Below are 26,345 nucleotides of genomic sequence, written 5' to 3'. Positions count from 1 at the left end.
TAATTAACATTGTTTTATAAACTACAGCAGCTTATTGGATGCTCAAAATAGGCAGCAGGCTATTATATTCATCAACGTGACTCTGAATGTGGAAAACTGACTGATATAGACTTATTTAACAATCACATACCTCTCTTGTGGTACTGAATTTCTATTTGTGGCTTTTACTGATATTACGTTTTCTTGAGCTTATCTCTACCCTGTTCAACAAATCTGATTCCCTTGCAACCAGGAACTTCATCACATTTCTTTTTATCATCAACATTATTTCTGTTTCTGTTGGTTTTGTTTTTGTTTTGTTTTGTTTTTGTTTTTTTGTTTTTTGAGATGGAGTCTCGCTCTGTTGCCCAGGCTGGAGTGCAGTGGCATGATCTTGGTTCACTGCAACCTCTGCCTCCCGGGTTCAAGCGATTCTCCTGCCTCAGCTGGGATCTACAGGCATGTGCCACCACACCTGGCTAATTTTTTTGTATTTTTAGTAGAGACGGGGTTTCACCCTGTTAGCCAGGATGGTCTCGATCTCCTGACCTCGTGATCCGCCCGCTTTGGCCTCCCAAAGTGCTGGGACTGCAGGCATGACCCACCATGCCTGGCCATCACCAACATTATTTCTAAGTGTTTTATTTGTAATTGAAACACTATATATCGACATATATATGTGTGTGTATATATGTATATACACACATAAACACATACATATATGTGTATATTATATATAATATGTATTGTATGATTGACTTTCTAATGGTGACACTGGTGGTTAGTTTTCTCTAGATATGTATTTTCATCATTAAATGAATATGTATGTGGTATTAATTGGCTTGTATAATGCCCTGTCAAAGATATCTGAGGTGGTTTACAGAAAGGAAAATAAAAAACACCATGATGGAAAAAGCTGAAGATATCAGAAGAATGGAAAAATAAGGGCTGACAAATAAGATAAAGTCAGAAATAATAATTCTTCAAAAAATGCTGTGCTCCTTTTATGTATAGTAGCCAGAGGTGGGCTACAAAACAGTCTTGGATTTCCTTAACCAAACTAAAACAGAAAAATAAACAGACAAAAAAATGGGGGAGGAACAAAATCAATTTTCAGAATAAATAAATCAGTTGCTCTGGAACAATCTAACCTTTCTTGGTAGCGATTTAAAAGAAATTTCTATTATGTGTCTTTATAAAGGGAATGTTACATGATATAGTAGACCATGGCTTTACATAGATACTTGTTTCTGCGTTTAGATATTTCCCTTTGATCATAAATAAAGGAAATCCCCAAACATTGTTTTATAGACAGAAAAGCAGTTTTTAGAAATCATTTTAATAAGCATTTATAGAAAAGTGACAATGGGCTAGTGTATTAGTCTGTTCTCAGGCTGCTAATAAAGACATAGCCAAGACTGGTTAATTTATGAAGGAAAGAGGTTTAATTGACTCACAGTTCAGCAAGACCAGAGAGGCCTCACGAAACTTACAATCATGGTGGAAGGCGAAGCAAACATGTCCTTCTTCATATGGTGGCAGCAAGGAGAGGTGCCAAACAAAAGGGGGAAATGCCTCTTATAAAACCATAATGAGATTTCATGAGAACTCACTCACTATCATGAGAACGACATGAGGACAACCACACCCATAATTAAATTAACCTCCCACCGGGCCCCTCCATGACATGTGGGGATTATGGGAACTACAATTCAAGATGAGATTTGGGTGGGGACACAGCCAAACCATATCAGCTAGGTACTGTTATTATCAGACGTTATGAAAGCTAAAAGGTGAATAAAATAGAGTTGGAAGTTTCTGCTATAGCTCTACATGATTTGAGTGTTTTGCAGAAGGCTACACAAAGTTTTCTTGCAATATAGAGCTTTTCAGAAGCAGATCACCAAACTACAAGAAAAGGAACTGAAGTTTCAAGGAACACCCCTATTTTAATAATGAATTTTCAGAGAAAGCAAATGTATGACTCTACATTTATTCAGATTAAATGGAGAGTAGGGAATTGTTTTCTGAAACAAGATACAAAAGTCTACACATACAGTGACCAAGTGACGAACAAATAGCCTAGTCTACCCATTGCACTATTTGGCCCTGAAGCCTCCACTGGGGGCAGAAGAAGAAGCAGAGAGGTTGGTGGAGTTTGGGGCTGTGTGGGACAGACAGGGAAAGAGTGAGGCTGGGCAGGAATCAGAGTGCTGCTGCTGCCCCAGGCAGGAAATATCACCTTCCAGTGTATCAGTGTCAATGTACTCCTCAAAACAATATGAAGTTCACAAGTTTCAACAGCTTTCAGCACAGCGTGTAACACAAAATATAAGTAAATTATTCATTTTATTCATAGGAGTTGCTAACAAAGCAATGTGTTTGACAAATGCCTATCCATGTCCATAGAAGGATATAAATTATCCAAAGTAGAAACAAGTGACTTTAAATACACACACACACACACACACACACACACACACACACACACACACACAGTTTTGGGGATAGAGAATACCAGAAACATTATTTCTTAAATCCTATCAACTACACAGTCATAAAATATCCCCAAATACTTTCAGTTTTTAAAAAGAAAAATATAGATACCTTGTGACTTTGGTAGATTGCCGTGAGCAAATAAGCAATTACTAGATGACCATGGGAATGAAGAAAGCATTTATACACTGAGGATATGTTTTATTTCATTTTCCTTGTGAATGAAGATAAGGTTTGGCTCTGAGTTTTGGAGGGGATTAGCAGCATTGGATGGCATTGAGTTCTTAAAATACTCAAAAAGGGAAAATCTTCAATTGATTCTTATGATCTGAAATCGTTCTTGATGTGAAGGGTTCTTTCTTTACTTAATTGGGGACAGATTCTGAGAGGAAGCACCCCCTACCAACCTCTGATCTGCCAGTGTTTTAAGATTAGGCAATTAGAGGCTGAGTGTGGGTTAGAGAAGGGTGCCATCCATATTTTGGCTTCTGTTCCTGTTCTCTCAATTTTCAAGAAAAACAATTTAACAAGGCTTTTAATAACCTACAATTCTTGTACATCATGAACTATTTGTTGTTTTAAATTACAATTTGAAATTATATATGCAACTCACCATTCCACATGAAAATACTCTGAAATTTTTCTCTCAAAGGGACACCACTTCGATCCTCTAACCTCTTTACAAATGTTCTATTTGTTTGACTTGTGTTACACCCTGAAAACTGATTATTTTCTCAACAAAGAAAAAACAATTACAACAGACCAGAGTCTTGTGTCTTCAGAAAGTCTTTTGATTTTATTTTTCATCTTTAGCGGAATTATTTGCTTTTGAAGAAAAAATAAAAGGGCTCCAGCTCTGCAGACAATAATTCACTTATAAGAGAATATCTGCTAAATAAACAAAACCTAATGCGACATTTTTCTGGGGAATATTTTTCTGTGGGCTAAAAAACGAATCTACATGGCCTATGCATACACTGTGGTTCAGAGCAAGCTTCAAGGTTTCATCTTTTTGTCTCCATGATGTAACTTGGGTCTTCACTTGTGCGTAACGAAATCAAGGAAAAGATGTGACTTGAGTTTCCAAGTATTGTTTCTCAAATTGATCCTACCTATTCAACGCTTTTGGCTCTGAATACTGAAATGGAATCTGGATGGAATGAAATTAATACAGGGTAGGACCCTGTGCTTTAATGTAGAAGGGGCCACATTTTCCCTTGGCTAATTTCTAAATTTGAAAATAATCACATAGTGTGACTTTACTTTGTCTTCTTTTTCATTTCCATTTAAATGAGATGACTCTAAACTTGAGTTTGGTCTCATAACTAAAAGGTTTGCTATGTTAACTTTCTGCAAATATTTAGTACAATGATACCATTTATTTTCAAATATGTGATCTGGATTTTCCTGAATATACTCATCTTGAATATGGTCAATGCATAAGACAAAAAAGGGAATACAGGATCTTGGGACTTCATAATGGAACAGTAAGATTACAGAACGGCAAAAGGACTCTTGTCATTATTCTTGGCAGTGGGCAAGTAGTAGTAAGCTAAGAGTTGCTAGGATGGTGGTTTAAAAGGATTCCTATGTGGCAGAACTCATCTCCTTGTATGAAAGCGACTCAGAACCGGTACCTGACTGCAAGCATCAGATGCAATTAGCACAGTGCAGTATTTTTCAAACTTTTCTATAGCAATGAGATCTTTTTTTTTTTTTAAATAAATTTCTGCTAATGTTCAATGTATAATGCAGACAGAAGCAGGACTCCTCTGGTTGACTTGGGCCTAGCAGTAGGCACCACATAAGCCCCAAAGCTTGGCAAAGCCATGACAAACCATTGATTTAACAAATCAAGAAATCAGAGAGTCAACTCAATCTCTTAATAGTTGCCAGAGCTTAGACAACTTACAGTCTTTTTGAATGAGTGTGCGTGTATGTATGTGTGAGTGTATATGTGGGTAGATTAATTCCCACTTTTCAGGATTGTTGTGAAGATAAGTGATAATGCAAATAAGGCACTTAGCCCTGTCCCTTGCCTGTAGGTAGACATTCAAGAAATTGTTACTACTCTTGTTACTATCATCACCATCCTAACCATCATAGTACTACCATTTGCTAAGCACTAACCATGTTCCAGGCTTGCTGTAAAGGGCTCTGTATACATTAACTCTGTTAAATTACAGGTGATGACACTGAGGCTTAGGGAAGTTACATACTTTATCCGAGACAAATAAGTAATGGAGTTGGATTTAAGCCCCAAATCCTGAATTTAACCCCAGAGCTCAGTTGCTTCTTACTAGTAATAAACTGCAGGACTCAGTATGTATTTTTGTAGGATAGTCTCCCTATATCTTAGCTCTTCCTTACTGTATTAGTCAGAGTTTCCCAGGGAAACAGAACCAGTAGGTTTTGTGTGTGTGTGTGTGTGTGCATGTGTGTGCCTGCACATAGAGATACATACACATACATATTTATATGTGTATGCATTCATATGTGTGTGTATATATGTGTGTGTGTATATATATATGTATATAGTATATGTGTGTGTATAGATATGTATATAGTATATGTGTGTGTACATATATATGTATATAGTGTGTGTGTGTACACACACATTTATTACACAAACCAGGAAAGCCAGTGGTGTAATTCAGTTTGAGCATGAAGGCCTGAGAATCGGGGGTGGTATTTGGAGGCAGCATCAGCAAACATTGTTCATCATGCACAGAAGACAGCAAAGGTCCTGGGTGGGATAGAGCAGCCTCTCTACATTTTGATTTCCCTTCTGTGCACTTTTTTGGAGAATTAGGAGAGTAAACCAGGAAATACCATTAAATGTTTGGAGACCTTTGTTCCATTTGCTACTCTTCATCAGAAGATAATAAATGATCTTTTCCCTCCTCCATCACATATGAAGTCATCTTTCTGATGTCAAAACCATCCAAAATAAGTACTTTTTTACAATCTAAACTCAGTTCCTTCTACAACATATAACCTTGCTTCTACCATAGCCAATTCATTCTCTTCATTGTCTCCTGAGACTGATAATTTATCCTCATCTCATTCATTCATCAAGCAGTAGGTAATATTCTTTGTGCATAAAGTACTTTGCCAACAGAGTTGTTTTCAACAGAAGGAAGACAGTAATTTCAGTTAGCATTTATTGAGTTCTTGGTACGTGCACTTGTAATAACAGCCAACATGCATTGAGCACTTACTATGTGATGGGCATTGGATTAAATATTGCACAGGATTCACTGTATTTATTCTGTCCAACAACTCTGTGTTGTTTTTCTTCTCCCTATTTCACAGAGGAAGAAACTAGGGTGAAGAGAGGAAGTGCCCGAGATCACACATGATAAAGAAAGGAGTCTGTACTTTCATCCAGATAGTCTCTCTTAAACACGGGGTATTGGGTGCTGCACAGTCCTCAGGTAGCTTTAAGTTTACTGGAGAAGATATGACCTACATGGATAATGGTAACACAAGACAGGAGGTTTTCAGTGTCCTAACAAAAAAACAAAGCGATATAGGAGTTTCAAAAAATAAGGATCGCTTCTGCCACAGATCATCAAGGAAAGCCTGTGCAGGAGATGGGGTCTGCCCTAGGGCTTACTGGGGAGATACTTCATTTGTTTCGCAAAGGAGAGGGAGCAGGAACACATGAGGTGGTTTAGGGGAATAGAATTGGAGATTCATCTGAGGGCAGAGCAGGAAATGAGACTGGTAAAGCAGATGGCTGCCAGGTGAGGGACATCCTAGAGCCAGGTGTTCCTTTTCATTCCGTAGGCGTTACAGGGAAGGAGCAAGGGAGAAACTGCATGAGAGCTTGGAGTCTACATGGAGAAGGGGAGGTCAAAAGCCAGATCTGGGTAAAGAGTAAAAAGCTTAGGAGTTTAGCAAGGGAAATGATTTGAAGGCAGAAATGCAATGCATCAGGAGTCAATTTGGCTGAAAGCTGAGCCATGATATAGAAGCCAAGATGCGGATGTAGCAAAAATGAATGAGGCAGTGGGATGCGAGGAGAGGAGCATAATAACTCCAGGGCCTGGATTTTCATTTCTGGTGGAAGGCTGCTCTGGGAAGTATGATCCTGTGATTTCTCTCTCATTCTCTGGGATATTCTAAAAGTACTTTCTGGGTATTCACTGTAGGTCCGGGAAATATGACCCACTTGGTGGCTGAAGGAGCCCAATCTGGCAGAGGCCAGTGCAGTTTGGAGAGAAAGCGGCTGGAGGCTGTTAGACGGCACCTATGTTGCACTGTCGCCAGGCAATTGGTTCTGAGGGGACTTCTGGAAGGTTATTTTTTGGTAGTACACTCACCACTGGTGTGGTCATTGACCAACTGAGCGGGGCAGGGTAGAGGGGCAGGAGACAATGCACACTGTGGCACTGAGCCTGCAGCAAGGAGAAAGGCTGTGCCACCGACGGAGAGGATCAGGAAGATGAACTGAGTCAGGGCAATGACCAGGTCAGCTTTAGCTACGAGTGAGACATACAGCCAAGTCTTCCATGTCAAAATGTCATGTGGACAGTAGGAAATGCTGGGCTGGGATACTGGAGAGAGCTGGGAATCAGGCTCATAGATGCTTGGAGAGTCTGTGTATATGCTGAGGACAGAGGAATGGAGAAAGAAAAGAGAATTCAGGACAGAACGGTGGTGTCCACACTCTGAGGATGTAAGTCCATGGGTAAAATAATGTGGTGTCCCAAAGGTAGCAAGGCCCCACTGAGTCAAAGACTTTCCAAAAAGCAAGGAAGAGGAAGAGTGCAAACAGGATGTGAGATGGTTTTGAGTAGTGGGTGGTTTCAATAGAATTAGTTTCTGAGGTTACTTGCTAGGAAGTGACCTCTCCTTTGACCATCTTTTCATACAAATTATAAACTTCCCTCATGGCATTACTTTTCCTAGCAACTTTTCATGACTATTCCATTCTGCATCTATTCCCCATTCCTTAGAGACCTAGTGCCTCTGGCCTTTGTGTGCCATTCCCTGCATTTCCACTGGGGTGGGAGCCTCACAAACTTCCAAGGCTGGATAGAAGCAACTTGAGGACATTTGCTTCTCACCTCGGGGATGACAGCAACAGCCTCCTAGCTGGGCACTCTGCCTCGCTTTAGGCCCCCAGGGATGCTTTCTCCATAAAGCAGCCAGCATGACTTTAAACCATAAATCAGATTATATGATGACTCTGCTTAAAACCTACAGTGGCTTTCCATTACCCTTGGAAAAAGGATTCAGGTGCCAAGACTTGGCCATGGCCTATAGTCTGCCCGACCCCCTCTCAGCCTTTCCCTCCCTCCATCCCCATGCCCCACCACACTCAGCAGCACTGGCTATCTCTACATCTGGTGGCCTGTTAGCTTTCCATTGCTTCTGCTTTGAATGTTCTTTTGCAAAATTGCACTTGGCTTCCATTTCCTCACCATTCAGGTCTTACCCAAACAGCCTCCCCTTCCACAAGTACCCTGACAAATGCAGTACAGTTTCACGCCACATCTCCCTTTGCAATATTATCACACTGTCTTCTGAGGCTCTTTTCAGGATTGTAATTATTTGCTTGTTGGGTTTTGTTTGTTTGTTTTCGGTCTTACTCTTCATCCAACTCTTTCTGAGTAGAAAGTCCATCTGTCTTATTTATGACTGTCTCCAGCACTAGAAAAGTGGTCTGCACACAGTAGGTGCTTCATCGGTACTCCCACCGGCTGCCTGACTGGAGAGTTTTGGACAGTCTGGTACCTCTGAGGCCCGGATCCTCCTTCCTTCTGTTGTTACTTCCTCAACCAGGACTGTCTGAACATTAATCTAAATCGTGCTTCTTTCTGTGTTCTCTTTCATAAAACCTTGTTATTTCCTTCAGAATTTTTAACAATAAATGTATGTACATGTTATATTCTGTGAAAGGAAAATAAACCTCAGGACCCCAACATTGTGAAGTAAAAGGGAAAAGTCAAGCTGGGAGCTGCATCAGGCAACCTGCCTCCCATTTTCTTTCTAAATGAGATAGCTACAAAGATTTTTTTAAAAGCTACATACCTCCCTCACAATTTGCCCACTGGGAAACTCCTTGTGGGTCCTAAAATCTTTAGTCTAAAACAGTTCTGTTGAATTTTAACCTGAAAAAGTACATTGATAGCTTCCCTTTGCAGGTGCAGGACAAAGAACAGGACTCAAAGCCATCCCTCTGCTCCCCCGAGACAAATGCATATCTGATTGCTTCCTCTGCCCTATGTTTATTTTACCTTCTGTAAAAGTGCAGATCCACTGAGCTAGATGAATGCATAAGCGACTGTTCCTCTTCCCCCTCTCACATAGAGAAAAGCTGATTGGACCCAAAAGAAGGCGAGTGTTTGCCGCTTATGTACCCACACCTTTTAAAAATGTCTTCCTCTTTCCCCATTAGCAGCTCTTTTCCCGCTAAATGCTGAAGTCCTCAAAACCATCTTTGGAGAAAGGCACAGACCTGTCTTCTGGGTGTATATCCTTAACCTTGGCAAAATAAACTTCTATGTTGACTGAGATCTGTCTCAGATACTTTTTGTTTGCAATTCTATCTCCCCCACCACACTATAAGTTCCAGCAGGGCAGAGATCGAATGCTATTTAGTCACTGCTGCATACTCTGTGCCAGGCACAGACTAGGTGATCAGTTATTCTATATTGAATGAATATTAAAGTATTCTAAACTCCTCTTGGGTTTAACCATGGGTAGAATATGAACGCTACAGCTGACAATGGGTTGGCAGACCCTTCTCCTTGGGGAAAATTGACATTTCCTTGCTACATCTGTTCTGGACCTTTACATTTTTGTATGAAGGTTATCAAACCTGCTCTAATCTAGAGGAAGACATCTGTATCCTTTTCTCCAATAGGACAATTTGACAAAGGGGTTGGACCTAACTTTGCACAAGCTGATGATGAAGGAGACATCCTGGTGCTGTTCTCCAAGGTGGGTGGAGTGAAGGCAGCCAACTGGGTCCCACCTGAACAGGGAGCTTGCTGGCCATCACTGGGAGGAAAGACAGTCCTTGGGTTCATGCCTGGGTGGATTTTAGAACATGAAGTCTGGCCATTGCTTTCTTCTATCCAGTTACATTGATGCAGATTTGAGTAGTGTTCAGGTGGCTCTGCTGTGAGAACCTCCAGCTGCTAAAAGGAAAACAAGAGGAAAAAGAGTAAACAGCACATCACATTGGCACCAAACAGCTTACTTAAACTTATGAGCTAGGCATTATGAGGTAGTCAATTCTCTAAAATGGGCTCTTTGAGCCAGCAGCAGATTCTGATAGTGACTTAGCTTATATTGGCTCCAAAGATGAGCTTCACTGTGCCTGTGATTCTTATTCTTATTTGGAAAATGGGCTAATAAGACTTCTGCATGATGCACAGGGCAGGGGGAAGATTGGCATGACAAGTGAACTGGATTCTGATGCAGAATCACCATCAGCTGGCTGTGGACCCTTGAGCAAACCAGAGTACTTCTCTGTATACTTAAAATGAAGGCGTTGGCATGTAAACCTAGATTCTGAAATGATTGCACAATCGGGTTTCTCATTTAATGCACCTCTCATGTGGTAGGCTGGAGACAGTCAAACTCCACACCCCATCACCCATACCAGTAAAATCCCTTCTCTGATTTGCTGAGCCCGGTGTCCTAACTGAAATTCCAACTCTGCCACCTGCTGCCTCAGGGCCTCACGTAACATTTGCAGTTGCTCGGCCTCCTCCCTGCAAGTAAATAATAGAAAACAACCAAATTTAACAATCCTTCCCAGGTGCACTCTTGCATTGTCTCCTCATAATATAGGTTCTTCCTTTGCAGTTTCTTAAAAGAGAATGTCATCTTTATTTGTGTCAGTTGCAGACATTACTAAGGTTGTCTTCTTTAAAAAAACATAAAACTCTATTGCAGTATAACATAGTTCCCTTGTTTTAAGAGCACAATTTAATAATTTTTAATAAATTTACCAAATTGTGTAATCATCACCACTATCCAGTTTTAAAACACTTCTATTTCCCCAAGAAGAACCTGTATGCCCCTCCCTTTACAGTTAAACCCGATTTCCATCCCCAGCCCCAGGCAATGAATGACTAATCTACTTTTGGGATGTGTTTTCAATCTATGTGAAAATAATGCAGATTTTCGAAACTCCTATAACTCCTCACATTTGCATTTGCACGAGCCCCATCCCATTGATTAAAGACATCCTGCTGGCAATGCCCCTGACTGCCTGCCTTTTGACCTTCTCAAATAGCCCTTGACTTAAAGAATAAGTATTGCTATCTAGCAAATGGCTCTCACAGACTCCCACAGAGAAAGCAAGAACAAGAGCATGAAAGCAAAGGAAAAGCTGGCCGGTTTCTCATTAGCTCTGCTCCAGGGTGCTCATCTGTCCTGCCCTGATTACCTTCCTTGCTCCAGGTGTGTGGGCTGGTACTTACTTTTATGGCTCCCTTAGGTAATTACCTTTCCTCCTCTGACATGTCCCTGGAAAAGAGGGCCTGCTGTCCCATAAGGTGCTGTTCAATTTCCTCTAAATACTCCCGGAAACTCTGGCATATCGTCTTCATGGCTTCCATCTCATGGACTGTGCACTGAGAACAATGAGGAAGAACTGAGAAGAAAGTCCTTTCCGATCTTCTGAAAGAGCTCACCATGGTGGAGCCTGTCTTCCCATTTGAGCTCACTTTTTTCGCAAACAGGCCCTACTGCTAATTTAAGGGGAATAGGAAAAGCCCAATGTTTGGGTTCACAAAACAACTAGTGACAGTGCTCATCTGGGACAGAAGGGCAGCTGTTGTTGGGTGGCCTTTGGGTGACAATCATTATGTCCCAGAGGCTGGAAGGCATTCTGGATGCCTAGGTGATGTAGGGATGCAAGGATGTAGGTAGAAGAGAGGAGGGGAAGGGCCAGCATAAGGGTTTGTGAGAAGTTGAGTCTGTTTAATCTTGTTTAACTTTGGTGCCGGCTACTGCCTCACTCTGAGTATCAATAACATCGAACACATCTGTTCAGCTGGTATGTGTTTGATTAAAGAAAATCTTCTTAGAATAATTTTTATTAGTCTTAGTCCTGCTTAGTCACAGTCCTGGATGTTGGAATCTGCAGGATCAGCTTCATCCACCGAACAAGCCCACTCTGAGGAAGGCAGGCAAAGGTTAGGCATCCTGTCATCTCCAGGAGTTGGAGTCTAGAATTGAACTACGTCTACCCTTTTATTCCTTCCCATTGCTGCTGATGTAGTCATCCTTTAAATCTGACTTTCTCTCTCAGGCTGTGCCTTTGCCTTGGTTTTCTAATTTAAATATATTTCTGCAGCCCCTAAGAACTTTGAAACTCTCCACTAACAGACGTGACCACCCTCCAGTCTGGCTCCAGCAGACCAGGACTGTGTCCCTGGGATGACCTCAGCCTCCCCATGCCCCATGAAAAAGCCTGCCTGAGAAATCTGAAGGCTGCCAGGAAAATGTACTGTTTGCTTTTGCCAACACCTGACATAGGCCCTTTCTGAGAGTATTTATTAAAAGTTTATTATAATTGTAAATATGTATTTCTTACAACTCATAAGCGTCTCTCTCAAGGACCTGAGAGCCATTCCTTTGAAATGTAATCATCTGGAAGGTTTGGGCCTCTGTCCCCAGTCTCTTGGAGGGCAGAATCCTAACTTCACTGCTGGCTCACAAACACAGCTGGTCTAATGGCATTGACATGGACCAATTCTTTGTGATTTTTTCACTTTTCTGGCTCTACTGAGCCCCTGCTCTCCACCCTCCCTTATTCTCTCTTTAGAATACCCAAATCACCTCTGCACAAATTGAAGTGGAGCTCAGCTTTGTCCCCTACTGTCAGTAGTTACTGAACACAATCTATTTTCATGGCTTTAACTAAAGCTATTTACCTTTGGCACCTCCAAGCCCAGTCCATTTGCCAGCACTCTGATGACTTGCTGAGTTCTTACCAGCTATCCCCTTTGTTTTGCATCCTGGGTTGGATCATGCTTTGAAATCCATGACCCAGAACTCCAGGGCCACTAACCATCTGAATTTGAGTAATATTAATGCTTGTTGGGCCCTAAAGCCATCTCTGTCAGACCCACAGGCTTTGACCCCTTCCCAAAATCAGCTCAGCAGAGGCTGCTAGTTGACTACTCACAATCTTTCTCTCTTTTATTCTTGTTCACAAGAATACTTTAGAGGCAGCCATGTGTCTAGCTAAAAAAATTATATTTCCTAGCATTCCTTGCAGAGACAATGGCCAATGAGATGGGAACAGAGAACATGCTGTGGGGCTTCTGTGATGTTCTTTCAAGGAAACTGATTTTGCAGCCTGGCTCTTTTTAACCTTCTCTTCTTCCTCCTTCCATGGAGACCAACCTTACAGCTAGGTGGACTCCTCTAGCCCTGTTTCTAGGAAGTCCCAGATTTCTTACCTTTCCTCTCTAAACCACATGGCCAACATCCTGGCAGCCTGACGGCTATTTTTACCAGAATTGTCATAATGAAAATACTTTCCTAAGAGTAATGTTTTTACATTGAAAACTCTCCATATTTTGGTTTGGGAGTTTGGTTTTGATTCTTTCCTCTAATTTTTATACCGGATAACATATTTTGCATAGTAAAGCTCCCCAATTACTCTTGCATCAATGTGAGTGAATTTGAACCAGTTAGGGGATCTCTGAAGCGATACTGATGTTGGCAGGAATGCTAGATTATGGCTCTTAAGACCAGAAAAGATCTTGGAGACCACGAAGGGCATCCGTTATAGATACATGTTCTGACATAGAATGGCTAGTTAACTTGTCTGTGGTCAAAAAGTAGCACTTAGATTTCAAACCCAAATCTCTTGGTTCATTTCTTTTCTTCTAAGATCTGAGTCACAGCAGGGACCACAGTATAGTTGAACACAAGGATAAGTTGCTTGTCCCTCAGCAGAAAGCTGTTTGAGTGGTTCTAGTAGCTTCCTATCAGGTAACCAAGACTTCCCAACTGGTTCAAATTCACTTCAATGTTCTAGGGACAGTGACGCCAGGGTCATGGAAGTGTGGTGCTCAAATAGGCTGAACATCATAAACACTGAATTTTATGCTCATCTAGTTATTTTGGGGCAGCCTTTTGTGATTGAAAGGTATAAGATTGGGGTGCTTGGGTTTGGGAATAACTGATGGAGTGTTTGTTCTCTGAGAAGGGAGGGATGCGGAAGATTCTGAAACGGTGCCATCTTCTGGTCATTTGGAAATATCGAAAAAAAATTTTAGCCCTAGAATAAGTAAAGAAATGATTTCATAATAAAGAAAATTGTAGGTAAGAAAAATAAATAAATAAAACCCCTCAAAAACAGAATGTTTTGAATGTTTCCTCCTCCTCCTCCTCCTCCTCCTCCTCTTCTTCTTCTCCTCCTCCTCCTTCTTTTTCTTTTTCTTTCTTCTTTTTCTTACAATATAAAGGCTTGATTATAACGTACATACCAAATGCAAGTTCTGCTCTACTGACCCAAACCCATTTAAACAAACTTCAACTTCAATGGTAAGAGCACCATCACCAAAAGACAATGAATTTTCACTTTGAATATGCTCATATTACTTTTCCTTATTTGTATACCTTTATTTTTCTCTAAAACTAAATCATAAACAATATGGAAGTGCTTCTAAAATTCAGAAATCTTATTTCCGATAGATCTCATTTTATTTTCTGGAATTTTTTTTGAATTAACACTTTTTAAAATTGACAGATTATCCTGAAGAATTTACCTACATATAACAATTTAGTTGTACCAACAAACCATTTTTTAAATTAATAAATTATTGTGAAGAACTCACTTATATGTGAAAATTTAATTATATCAACATCAACAAATCATTACCCTAGACAACCCAAAAAGGCCACAAAAATGGCATTTATCAATTATTCAAATGTTTCTCTACAGTGTTATATATTGCTATTGCTATATTGGGGGGTAAGATAAGGATGTTTTTGAGTCTTCAAGTCCTTTATGTAAAATTGCTCTTAGTTTCAACATTTGTTCAGAACTCCCATTGTCTTCTTCTTCATCTTTATTTATTTATTTATTTATTTTTTTTGTTGAGAAGGAGACTCACTCTGTTGCCCAGGCTGGAGTGCAGTGGCGTAATCTTGCCTCACTGCAGCCTCTGCCTCATAGATTCAAGCGATTCTCTTGCCTCAGCCTTCTGAGTAGCTGGGATTATAGGCACACACCACCACACCCAGCTAATTATATTTTTCTTTTTGTATTTTTAATGGAGATGGGGTTTTGCCATGTTGGCTAGGCTGTTCTTGAAGTCCTAACCTCAGGTGATCCACCCACCTCAGTTCCCCAAAGTGTTGGGATTACAGGTGTGAGCCAACATGCCCGGCCTCCCATTGTCTTCTAAGAGATGTCCATCTCTGCTTATAATCTTCACTTGGTTCAAGAGCTATTTCCTGTTAATATTTTCATAAATAAATTTTCTAGCCATGTCTAGCACTTGGCATCTAATTTAAAGCCAATTTTCTTCAGAACATTTTTCAGGCCTTACAAACCCAGGCTCACTCACAGTAGATGCTGCTGCATGCAATAACTTGTTCTCTTTGTGCTTTAAATGTCTTTAAGTGGTCTCCTCTTCTGGAGGAATGCAATCCTCTATTTCTACTTGCTTTCCAGCACATGTGTCTGTAGACATATGGATGCCTGCATAGAAGTATAAATATGCACACGTATATGCATGTATGTTTGAATTGTTTCCTTTGAGTGTATTTTTCTGTTTCTTTGGATGTAAATAAAGGGAAATTCATTGTCATCTGGTAAAACCTTATATAGCATCCATTTCAGCAGGTGTATGATGCCAAATCAACTGGATATAAAAGTACCTTTTTTTGTATAATTGCAAATTCTAAGAGGAAAGAAGGTGAAGGCAATAGGAGACAAGGCATTAGAAGCCTTTGGATAGTGGCCTTCACACCCATTCAAACTCCTACTTGTTTAAAATCTACCCACATCTGAGGATAGTTACTGAGCATAACGGGCCACAAAACCTCCCTGTTTTCTGCAGAAGTGTTGATATGCCAAAGTGTCAAATCAGGAGGAACATCTATTTCCGGCTGCCAAATCTCTCCACACAGCTGGGGCTACTCACACCCAAAGCCCTCTTTTGACACTAGGCAGGAGGAATAAGAAGAGCTGGGTCCACACTTGGTCACCCTGGAGCTGGCCCAAGTTTAATCTTCTACTCCTATTCTAAATAATGTCCTTACCATGATGAATCTGGCTCTAGCTTCCTGTGCCTGTTTCCCCAGGGCCACCTCTTACTCTTTCCAGCTTACCTTCCTCTGAGAAGCTGCAATCCTTCTACCTGTGAATCTGCTCCCAGGTGCTAGATGCCCACTCGCACTTTCAATCCCCAGAACCGTGCTTCTGCAAATTCATCAGGACACCCCCAATACCTCACAGACTCTCAAACCTTTTACACTAATGGTCTTACTGGGCTGTGCTACTGACCAGTCATGGTCTCTGGATGCTGTGGTTTGCCTGATGGATTACACACCCTCTGGCACCTGTAGTCAGGACCACCTTTGAGCCACTCTCAACCCTGGTACTTCTTTTATTTGCACTGATTTGTCCCAGGCACCCCAGCTATATGAAAGAACCTCATTAGGTAGGTCGTGTTTTCAGTTTGCGTCATGGGAGGCTGTGTTAGCCATTTTTCTTTTTTCAAGATATAGCTTTTATTTTTTCAAGATACAGCTGTTGCCATAGATACCTAATTATAATACTAAGGAATAAATTAAGTGATAGTACATCCCAAAGACAATTTGATGCAATAGATGTCTCACTTCTTAGTCTATGAATATACGTTTGTTATTTGTCTTCTGAACACAATCAATAAATTATTTATATTGTTTTTAAGAGGGGTGATGTAAACAAAATTTAGATAGTATCTTATTGTGGAATAAACATCTATAGCATTTACACTAAAAGAATGAAATTGGATATGTCTAGAAGAACCATTTCTTCTGGAGTTTTGAACACAATTTTGTTATTTTTAACAAAATATAAAACTAAATATGACTTAAAATCTTTGTAATGCTTGTCTTAAATGTAAATTAGAAAAATAATCTTTCTTCGGGATGTGCATTCCTATGTTAGACCAACAACCAGTCTTTCTTTGTGGAAACTGGAGTACCTAATTCTAGAATTTAATATTTTTCCCCCATACGGCCTCTCAAAATGTCACCTTCTTCAGCTATCTTTCATCCCTAACATTTTTCCCTTACAAACTACGTGATCGAGTAAATGTTTATTCTCTTGGAGCTGAGTTTTACAGCCTTGACACTGTTGACATTTTGGGCCAAAGAATTCATTGTTGTGGTGGCTGTTCTGTGTATTTTAGGATGTTTTTCAGCATTCCTGGCCTCTACCCACTCGTTGCCAGTAGCAACCACCCGCTTCCCATTGTGGCAACTAAAAATGTTTCTAAACATCGTGAAATGTCATCTGGGAGTTCAAGGGTGAGAAATTATCCCCAGTCGAAAACCATTTACTTAGGGCATTTAAAATCCCCTCAACAAATGATGTAAATAATGACGATAATAATGATGATGGTGGTGGTGGGTGGTGGTGATGGTTACGGTGATGACGACCCTACTGTTATCCAGGGCTTGAACCAAGGTCTTTTAATACTCAAGAAGGACCCAGCATACATTAGGTTTTGTTCTTTTCTTCCACTGAACTTTTGGAGAATATACCTAGAACTGAGCACTATGCCTAAATGAAGCTTTCTCTTACCTGTTCAACTCTGACTAATATTAGGTTCATATAAAAATATTCCAAATGCCTGGTAGTCTTGCAATTAAAAAATGATCTGATAAATTATTTAAACTTTCCTGTAATCACTTTCTTTATATCACATTTATGTAAGGCAATTTTCATACGTTGAAAGGCCAAGTAGTAATTTGTTTTATCTTTCAAATAATCACTTTCTAACGTTAATTTTACACTTTATAGATTTAGATATTTTAAAGTCAGACACTTCTTTGCTTGGACTGTAGTGTCAAGCAATTTACTGTTACTCAAATTGAATCTGAATTTGGACGTCCCACTTAGTCATTAGGAGGCATTGAGATAATTACTTAAACTCTCTTAGTTCTAGTTTTCTTGTCTGTAAAAGAAGAAGGACCTGGCATATATTAGGAGCCCAACAAATATTTATGGAATGGATTAAAATGAAGATTAAATGACATAATGGAAAATGGTCAGCATAGGCACTCACTAAATATTTGTGGAATTAAGAGAATGGGAAGGTAACTGCAGGCACTAAACAGTAGGCGCTCAGTAAATCATGGTTCCACTTTACCCTGCTCCACCTACGTTCTCTGTGCGAGCCCCCTCACCTTTTCAACTCACTATACAAGTGGTTTTATGTGCAATAGGCTTAAGTTTTTTAATCAATGGCTGGCCTTGAAAGCCTAGATCATCTGTTGCTTTGAAAACTTGCTGAAAAAGGAGAAACTGGAAGGGCTCATTGAACACTTACTGATGAATCAAGGGCTAGAGAAGGCTGGAGCCATTTAGTCCTCAGTAACTGTAGGGTCCACCTTTCAATAGGTTCAGCAAAAGTGACCAAAAGCCTCTCTATTTGACATGAGAAGCTCTAAGTTCAAGACCTGAACAATGCAAAACAGTCACAAAAATTGATTATAAGAGTAACATACCCACACAATTAACATTACCTAGAGCTTTCCATGTGCCACATGCTGGGCTGAGTGGTTTACAGGGTTCATCTTATTTAATCCTAAAACAATCCTGTGTCAGTGGCATGAATAATCTCCCTATTTTACAAAAATATTAAATGGCTTGTGCAAGATTATACAGCTAAATGAATTTAAGACACAGAACTTCTCAGCTAGAACTGGAGATGAGTTATAGATGTATTAATGCTTATAACCTTAGACATATGAATGTATGGTTCCACCCCTCAGTTTTCCCATCTGTAAAATGAAGATTAATAATAAAATTTGCTTTGCTTCTTTCTAAAGGTGATTGATTGGAAGTATCAAGAAGAAATGTGTGATACTGTATCATAAACAATAAAGCACTCTACAAATGTTATTCATGATTTAAAATAGAAACGTTTGCCCTGAGATCTTGCATTCAGCAAGGAAGTATGAACATTATCCCTGAGGTGTTTATCATGGGTGCATTTGCCTTTCCATCTTTGCAAGGGTGAACACTTACGGAACATAGCTCCCTCACTGTAGTGTCCTGAAGGGCTTTCAAAGTCGTCATGAACTGGGCTTCCCGGTGACCAGTGAGTGAGCAGAGGCAGTGCCTACAGACTGAGGGTTCAAGGCCAGGGCTTTGCCTCTCCCAGTGGCAGTGGGAGTGGTGATGACAGCAGATGCAGCAGTGGGTGGGTATAGCATGGCAGGTGCCCAATGGGCAGATACTAGGGAAGCCTGAGTCTAGAGAGACAGATTTGGTGAGGGGCTGGGGCCCATGTGTCAAGGCCTTGTTGCTTGGAACTGAACAGAAATGCCAGGGCCTGGGCTCACATACAAAAGTCTGAATGGAAGCATCATTGTACTGTCTTGCTTCTGTCCCCAGTCTTGGTTCTGTTGTGGTAACAGTATCATACATAGTGCATTCTAAAGATGTTCCTCTGGGACCAGTCCCCAAGGACACAGCACCCTGAGCAGCTGACACCAGGTTGGAGGACATCTGGGTCATTACAGACCTGGAGCTGCCAGTATTTAGAGGAAGGTTTTCCATCTCAGCTTCTGGCCTAGGTAGTATCTGACCCAAAGTACAAGACCTTGACTTCACCTGGGCAGGATCTCCAGGCAGTTTATGGAGGTAGATAATGGGCTTTTCAGATGTTTGAGCAAGGTCAGTTGCATAAGGTATGATTTCACTGTGCTTGGAGACACACTGTGATGAGCTTTCTGGTGCCAGTAAGCTGTGGTTGGTGTCAGGACAGAGTCCACTGCTTTCTTCTTCTTTTGGGGCCTCAGAGTCAACATGAAGGAACTTGTCTTGAGTATGATCATTTCCAGGTGATCTTTGAGACACATAGTGGTGGCTTTGCACTTCGCCAGCCCCCTCAGGCCTTAGAAAACTGCCCTGCATTTCTCTGATGTGGGTTATCATAAACCCCAGAGGATGATCATATTTGGAAGTGGCTGTGGATCCGGTAACCTCATATTCATTGTGGGACATTGGCAGAAGCTGCCGCAGATAGCTGTCTTTCCTTGGGTGTTCTCCCCTCATGGTGGTCTTGGCACAGGCCATGTCTGGGATATACAGCTCTGGTGGCTTCTCCATGGCCTCAAGCAGAAACTCTTCCTCCACTATAGATACTGAGGCCTTTTCTTCCAAGGCAGTCATGTCTTGGCTTGAAAAAGATGCGCTCACCCTACTCTTGGAATCTGGCCCATCTGACTCTAGTTGACAGTCCTGAGATGATCCTACGCTGTGACTCTGATCTCTTGGTTTTCTACCTCCATTCTCAGCAGGACTCTGGCTGCTTGGCAAGGAAGGCATCTGTAGAGGAAACCAGGACAACAGGTCAGGAAGTGGAGGAGGCAACAGGTTTAAGGCGAGACTTTCTTCTTGTCATTGCCATTGACTTAGGAGTCAGGAGATAAGGATTGCAACATTAGGTTTTGCATCTGTTTACCACTTTACCAAGGTCCTCCTCTCTAGGGGGATCAACTTCTTTGCTTAGTAAAATCAAAAGGAAAGGAAGGCCACACTTTCTGGCACCTTGTCTAATATGACTCCATCTTCCCCTGCCCTTTGGGTGCAGGTGGTTTGTGCCTTCTCAGGCTTTCCAACTGTGGCTTGATTTAAAACACCCCTCTTTCTGAGTCAGCTGTGAGTGAGGTTTGGGTGGCAGCCTGGTTGATAGGGCTGAAGTGGAATGTGAGGGATGAGCAACATGGCCCTGTTCCAAACCCTCCTACCTGGAAGGGCAGCAGTTCCAGCGGCTCCTCCAGGAACCCACTGCTGTCAGACTGGCAGCTATTTGCTCTGTCCACCCTGGCACCTGCAGAAGGAAAAAGATCTTTAGGTTATTAAAAGGAAAACATGCGGCCAGCAGGACTGGGATCAACCCCTCTAGGTGCCTGACACACCATGGATCCTGCAGAAATGCCCACTGTGTGGAAGAAAAAACAAATGAGGGAATTCCAAGGATGTTTTTTTCTCAATTGTAAGAGAGCTCACATAAAATTGCATCACTGGTTTCCTGATACAAAGAATAAAACATGAAACGAAGGAAGAGAAACTAATGTCTCTCAAAACCAAATAACAATATGGTCGTGAGATGAATCTTTACTAAGGGAAAGAAAATCCAGAAGGAAACACATATGCCTTAAATGCCACACTAATAAAATAATAAAAGACCACATTTTATATATTTGTGTGTGTATATATATATATTCTTGTTCTTTTCACTAAAATTTGGATAAGGACCCTTTGCTAGCTGCAGCTGGACTATTTCTATGACTACAAGTTTGTGCTTGTGTTTTAGATCACTGTTCTTGTTTGTCACCAGGAGAGGCTGGGACATGCAGAGAAAGGGCAAAGTCACATGTGGGCAGGTTATGACTTTGTAAGCAGGAGCATCCATGAAATGTTAAATCTATCTGTAGATTCTTAGGTAAATATTAAGTTATATATTCTGGGGGAAATAGTTGGCTACCAGAGTGTCACCATGCTAAAGATTAAATTATGGAATTTTTTTTAAATCTTCTTTAATGAGAAATGCTTTCAGTTATAACACAGTATAGGCTGTAATAGGCAGTCTCTTAGGAGGAGGGGAGTTGCAAGGTGGCCTCCTCAGAATACAAGGAGCAGAGGGAGGAGCCTTGTCTGTCCTGGGAGAAGATTGGGTATGTGTCTGGGAAGTGAATTAAAAGGAAACAGTTCATTGTCCTTAGATACAATGCTTGAGTATTTGGTACCTAAGTGATAAATAGGGGATTTGCTTTTGCTTGAACAACTGCTGAAGAAGAGTTCAAGGGAGGGAAACGATCCTAACCTCTGCTTAGATCTCTGCTGGACCTCACCTTGAAGGACAGTTCCACTCACAAGAGCAGCATCATTCTTCTCCCTGTAGACGACAATCCCCAAGATCTTTAACGGTCCATGTGTCTGAGCAAAGACAGCAAGTAGAGACAGTCCCAGAGGTGGTCGGCCCAGCCCAAACCCCAGCTACCTCAGCCTGAGGCCAAAGTCAGGAGAAAGTAACAGCTCAATTTTGTATAATTAAACATTATAAACTCCATATTCTTTAATTCAGCCTCAAACCTAACTAAAAGCTAAAATTCAGAGGGCATACATTTTAGAATAGCTCAATCCTAGAGAGATTGAGAAACTTTGAGCAAAATTTTGAGAATGCTTATTTTTGACCTAGCCATTGCCTCTTGTTACATAGTTAAGGGTAAAAAAACAGAAAATATTTGCAAGTCATAGATCTAAATGAGACTTCTGCTTCTGGAAAGCTGTAGTAATAGGGACTAGATTTTTCCTCCTACCTGAAACAACTGAAAAACTAGACAAGATATGTTAAAAAGATAGTTTTCAAGACAGTGGACCTCAGACAGTTATAGACAGCGGACCTCAGACAGTTATAGACAGCAGTCCTTGAGAAACAGGAATAAGTGATGTGATGTAAACCCTATAGTTACCCAGCTTAGTGCTTTGAGAGAGTTTACAGGTCTTGGCATGAGAAGGGGGAACCCAGGCTCAGCCTGGCAGACACGTGAAGCTGAGGAAACAGAGCTAGGAGTCCAAAAAGACTGAGCCAGCTAGAGTTCAAAGAGCACATAGAGGAGAGGAAGGAGCTGCACACAGACAGAATTCTAAGAGAGTCTCCCTTGAGTATTCAGCTGAGTACTGATGAGCTCATGCATGTGAAAAACCACCAAAAGCTGGGAAGAGAACCATCAGAAAGGATCAGGGGAAACACTGCCCAGTACTCATCCAGAGCCTGGAATAGGGAATGCGCCCACCAGCCAGACGCAAAACCTCCTATTTCACAGGACATTGAGGGGTAGAATACTCAGAAGTGTCTTGCTTCAGGAGTAAGAAATAATTAGCCTTAGAATGACCACTGCTCTGGTCCCACACAACGAGCCTTAAAAGCAAGACCTGAAAGAATTAAACTGTTTCCAAGTAACTTAATTGTGTCCAAGATATAAGCAAAAGAATATTTATGGGAATATAGTACTGTCTACCACCTAGATGGTCTAATATATTTTACCTATATGGTAAAACCCAAATGTCTGGCATATATTAAAAAATATCAAGTGTGCAAAGAAGCTGGAACATATGATCCATTATGAGGAGAAAAATCAATCAATTGAAACCACCCTATTACTAACGCAGATCTTAGAATTATCAATTGAGAAAGAGCATTAAAACATTTATTAAAACTATATCCCATATGTTCAAGAAGCTAGAGGAAAGATGATCTATGTTAGATGGAGATATGCAAGATATTAAAAAAAACCCAAATTGAACTTCTAGAGATGAAAACAACAAAGTCTCCAGTAAAATTTATAATGGATATATGTAGCAGATCAGAGATTGCAGAAGAAAAGATTAGTGACATGAAGACATGGTCGTAAGAAGCTATCCCAAATGAAACATAGAGATTTAAAAAAAGAAAATAATTTTTAAAACGAAAATGCATCAGCAAGCGATGAGACAAGTCCAAGTAGCCTCAGGTACAGGTAATTGAAAAACCCCAAAGAGGAGGGGGAGCCTTTGAAGAAATATTTCAAAGAAAACTTTGTTTCACAAAGTCCAACTAACTCCAAGCACCAGAACCATGAAGAAAACTACACTAAGGCACATGAAAATCAAATTACTAGCTGGGCGCGGTGGCTCACTCCTGTAATCTCAGCACTTTGGGAGGCCGAGGCAGGCAGATGACCTGAGGTCAGGAGTTCAAGACCAGCCTGGCCAACGTGGTGAAACCCCGTCCTTACTAAAAATACAAAAATTAGCCGGCATGGTGGCGCATGCCTGTAATCCCAGCTACTTGGGAGGCTGAGGCAAGAGAATCGCTTGAACCCGGGAGGTAGAGGTTGCAGTAAGCTGAGATTGTGTCACTCCACTCCAGCCTGGGTGACAGAGCAAGTCTCTGTCTCAAAAACACAAACAAACAAAAAACAAAAACAAAAAGAAAAATTACCCAACACCAATGACTTTTTATAAAAATCCTTAAAATCAACCAGAGAAAAGGAACATCGAATATAGAGTTAAAAAAGATAAGGATGACAGATTTCTCCTTGGAAATAATCCAAGTAAGAAGACAGCTGAGTAACATCTTTAGGGTATTGAAAGAAAAATATTTTGTGGGTAAGCTTTGAATATTTTATTTATTTATTATCTACATCTTTAAAAAAGATAATTGACTATTTAAACAAAAAAATTAACAACGTCGTGTGGGATTTATAACAAAGACCTAAAAGACTCTACAAACATAAACACCTGTTACTATAAAACTGAATAGTGTGTAGAAAAGGTACTGCCTGAGACATTTTCCTTTAACTCTGATGTGTGACTTTTACAGAGCCTTTAACCTGAGTAATTGAACAGCTGTTCACTGTTTTCAGAGGAAATAGCATATACTCACTGTATATTTATTATAAGAAATTTACTAATGTAATATTTAAGACTTCACTGCCGTTGTTATAATTAGTTCAATCCATATTAAAACTTTTCAGTTTCCTTTAGGATTAGCAAAAATACCACCCGTTTTCCTCCTTATATCAACTGTGGGTACGAAATTCATGATGATTCTTGTAGTAACCTTTCAAAAGCTCAATGCAGAACTTTAAATGTTTTTTCAGCACTATGCAAATGGCCCTGCACACTTTGATGGGAGCCCCTCTGCTTAATAACCTGTTGAGTGGGCAGCCCATCCTGAAGAATTTTCCACACAAACTTCCTGTTAAACGCTCCCTTTATGTGCTTCTGGGCCCACAGCCTGTTAGTACTCCAGAGGTCTCTGCAGTAGACAAAGTATGGGATAGGACAGCATGAGACAGGACTAACTTCCACTCCTCATTCCCACTCCCAGACTATAGAGGCATTAGGGGAACCAAAGATATTCAGCAGAAAGAGGTTGAACCTTGGTGAAAGATGAACAAGACAGACTTTGGAACCTCTTGCTGTTTCTATATGTTTTGATGCAAGATTTGCACAACAAACTGTGAAGCACTCTCCATACATCATTATTGTTATTTCAATTTTTCAAAAAATTTCTAAGCAGTTACTATTCTTGAATATAAGCTTCATATGCAATGGTTGCTATTCCCCCTCTTACAATGCATGGATGAGATTTTACATTAGAACACTAGGACAGAGTGATATGTTAGAGCCCATTTGTCCATGTGCTGGCTGGTTTATACCAATCTGGTTGATATGGTATAGCTGTGTCCCCACCCAAATCTCATCTTGAATTGTAGTTGACATAATCCCCACATGTCATGGGAAGGACCTGGTGGGAGGTAATTGAATTATGGGGGCAGTTCCCCCACCCATGCTGCTCTTGTGACAGTGAGTGAGTTCTCATGAGATCTGACGGTTTTATAAGCATCTGGCATTTCCCCTGCTGGCTCTAATTCTCTCTCCTGCTGCCCTGTGAAGAGGTGCCTTCTGCCATGATTGTAAGTTTCCTGAGGCCTCCCCAGCCATGCAGAACTGTGAGTTAATTAAACCTCTTTTCTTTTTTAAAAAATTATTTTAAGTTCCAGGGTACCTGTGCAGGATGTGCAGATTTGTTACACATGTAAACGTGTGCCATGGTGGTTTGCTGCACATATCAACTCATCACCTAGGTATTAAACCTACAATGCATTAGGTATTTTTCCTGTTGCTCTCCCCTGACCCCCGCCCTCCCCTGACAAGCCCCAATGTGTGGTGTTCCCCTCCCTGTGTCCATGTGTTCTCATTTAAACCTCTTTTTTTTTTTTTTTTTTTTAATAAATTACCCAGTCTCAAGTATTTCTTCATAGCAGCATGAGAATGGTCTAATACACTGGTCCAGATGAAAATAAACAACCACAAACAGAGGGTCCCTAAAAGGTAGAAAGAGTAATTTCCTCCAAAAGAGGTATACTTGTGATATAACTGTTGCCTTTCATTAACTGTACTTGTGTAAAGTACAAAAAACAAAACAATCTCTGAAACTCACTTAAGCAGTAAAAAATCAGACATTGAGAACCTCACTTAGATGACGAGATCAAATGGTGGAATTGGGCATAGTTCTCCCAGGTGAATAGGCTTGTTTATCTTGTGTTTGTTTTAGAAGTGAAATGTATGCATCTCAATCATTTTGAGAGATTCACCAAGCAAAATGTGGGCCAGGTTACTGATGGTTTAGTTTCTTCAAGAGGCTAAAAATCCTTTCTCCTTATAGAGTACCTTTTCAACAACTAGACTATGTGCATCTAGATATAGGATGTCCAAATTCTAAGTATTCCTTTAGGGTCATAGAAATTAAATGAGACAAAGGATGAGAAATCACCTAGTTCAGAATGGCCATGATGGATTATTAAACAAACAGACAAATACAAATGTACATCGTTTATCACTCCCACACCCTCACACCTAATATGTAATACAATATATCACACCTAATATGTAATACATTGCCTTTGGGGAAGGCAATATGGCATCTGGCAAGAGTAATATAAGTGGTACCAGCACACCTGGCCAACCCCGCCCAGTTCCTTCAGCTAGCTAAGCCAAGACTGGGGGAACTTGAGACGTCTCATTAGCCCTAGTGATATTTTCCCTAGGTACTCAATATGCTGAAGGAGCCACAGTTCTTCCTTACTCTGCTCCAGTGGGGCCT

The 26,345-nt window shown here is 40.7% G+C and overlaps 1 protein-coding gene across 2 annotated transcripts in view; it reads right to left on the bottom strand.

Annotated features, from left to right (window-relative positions):
* Positions 1-3,271: 3,271 nt before the first annotated feature.
* The window catches only part of ITPRID1 (ITPR interacting domain containing 1), a 95,622-nt gene continuing 72,548 nt past the window's right edge, over positions 3,272-26,345 (bottom strand). Inside the window, exons 9-15 of one of the 2 annotated variants that reach the window (XM_023186049.1) lie at positions 20,437-20,519; positions 18,710-20,014; positions 10,948-11,075; positions 10,097-10,208; positions 9,464-9,629; positions 5,344-5,368; positions 3,272-3,323 (exon numbers count right to left, since the gene is read on the bottom strand). In XM_023186049.1, the coding sequence (XP_023041817.1) occupies positions 3,272-3,323; positions 5,344-5,368; positions 9,464-9,629; positions 10,097-10,208; positions 10,948-11,075; positions 18,710-20,014; positions 20,437-20,519 (1,871 nt within the window). Of the gene's footprint in view, positions 3,324-5,343; positions 5,369-9,317; positions 9,630-10,096; positions 10,209-10,947; positions 11,076-18,709; positions 20,015-20,436; positions 20,520-26,345 lie in introns of those variants that run through there. The other variant, XM_023186050.1, reaches the window with a different exon arrangement.

The sequence above is a fragment of the Piliocolobus tephrosceles genome, chromosome 8 (assembly GCF_002776525.5).
Source record: "Piliocolobus tephrosceles isolate RC106 chromosome 8, ASM277652v3, whole genome shotgun sequence".
Taxonomy (NCBI): domain Eukaryota; kingdom Metazoa; phylum Chordata; class Mammalia; order Primates; family Cercopithecidae; genus Piliocolobus; species Piliocolobus tephrosceles.
Note: the sequence above shows the minus strand (reverse complement) of the source record. Positions and strands in the feature narration are given on the sequence as shown.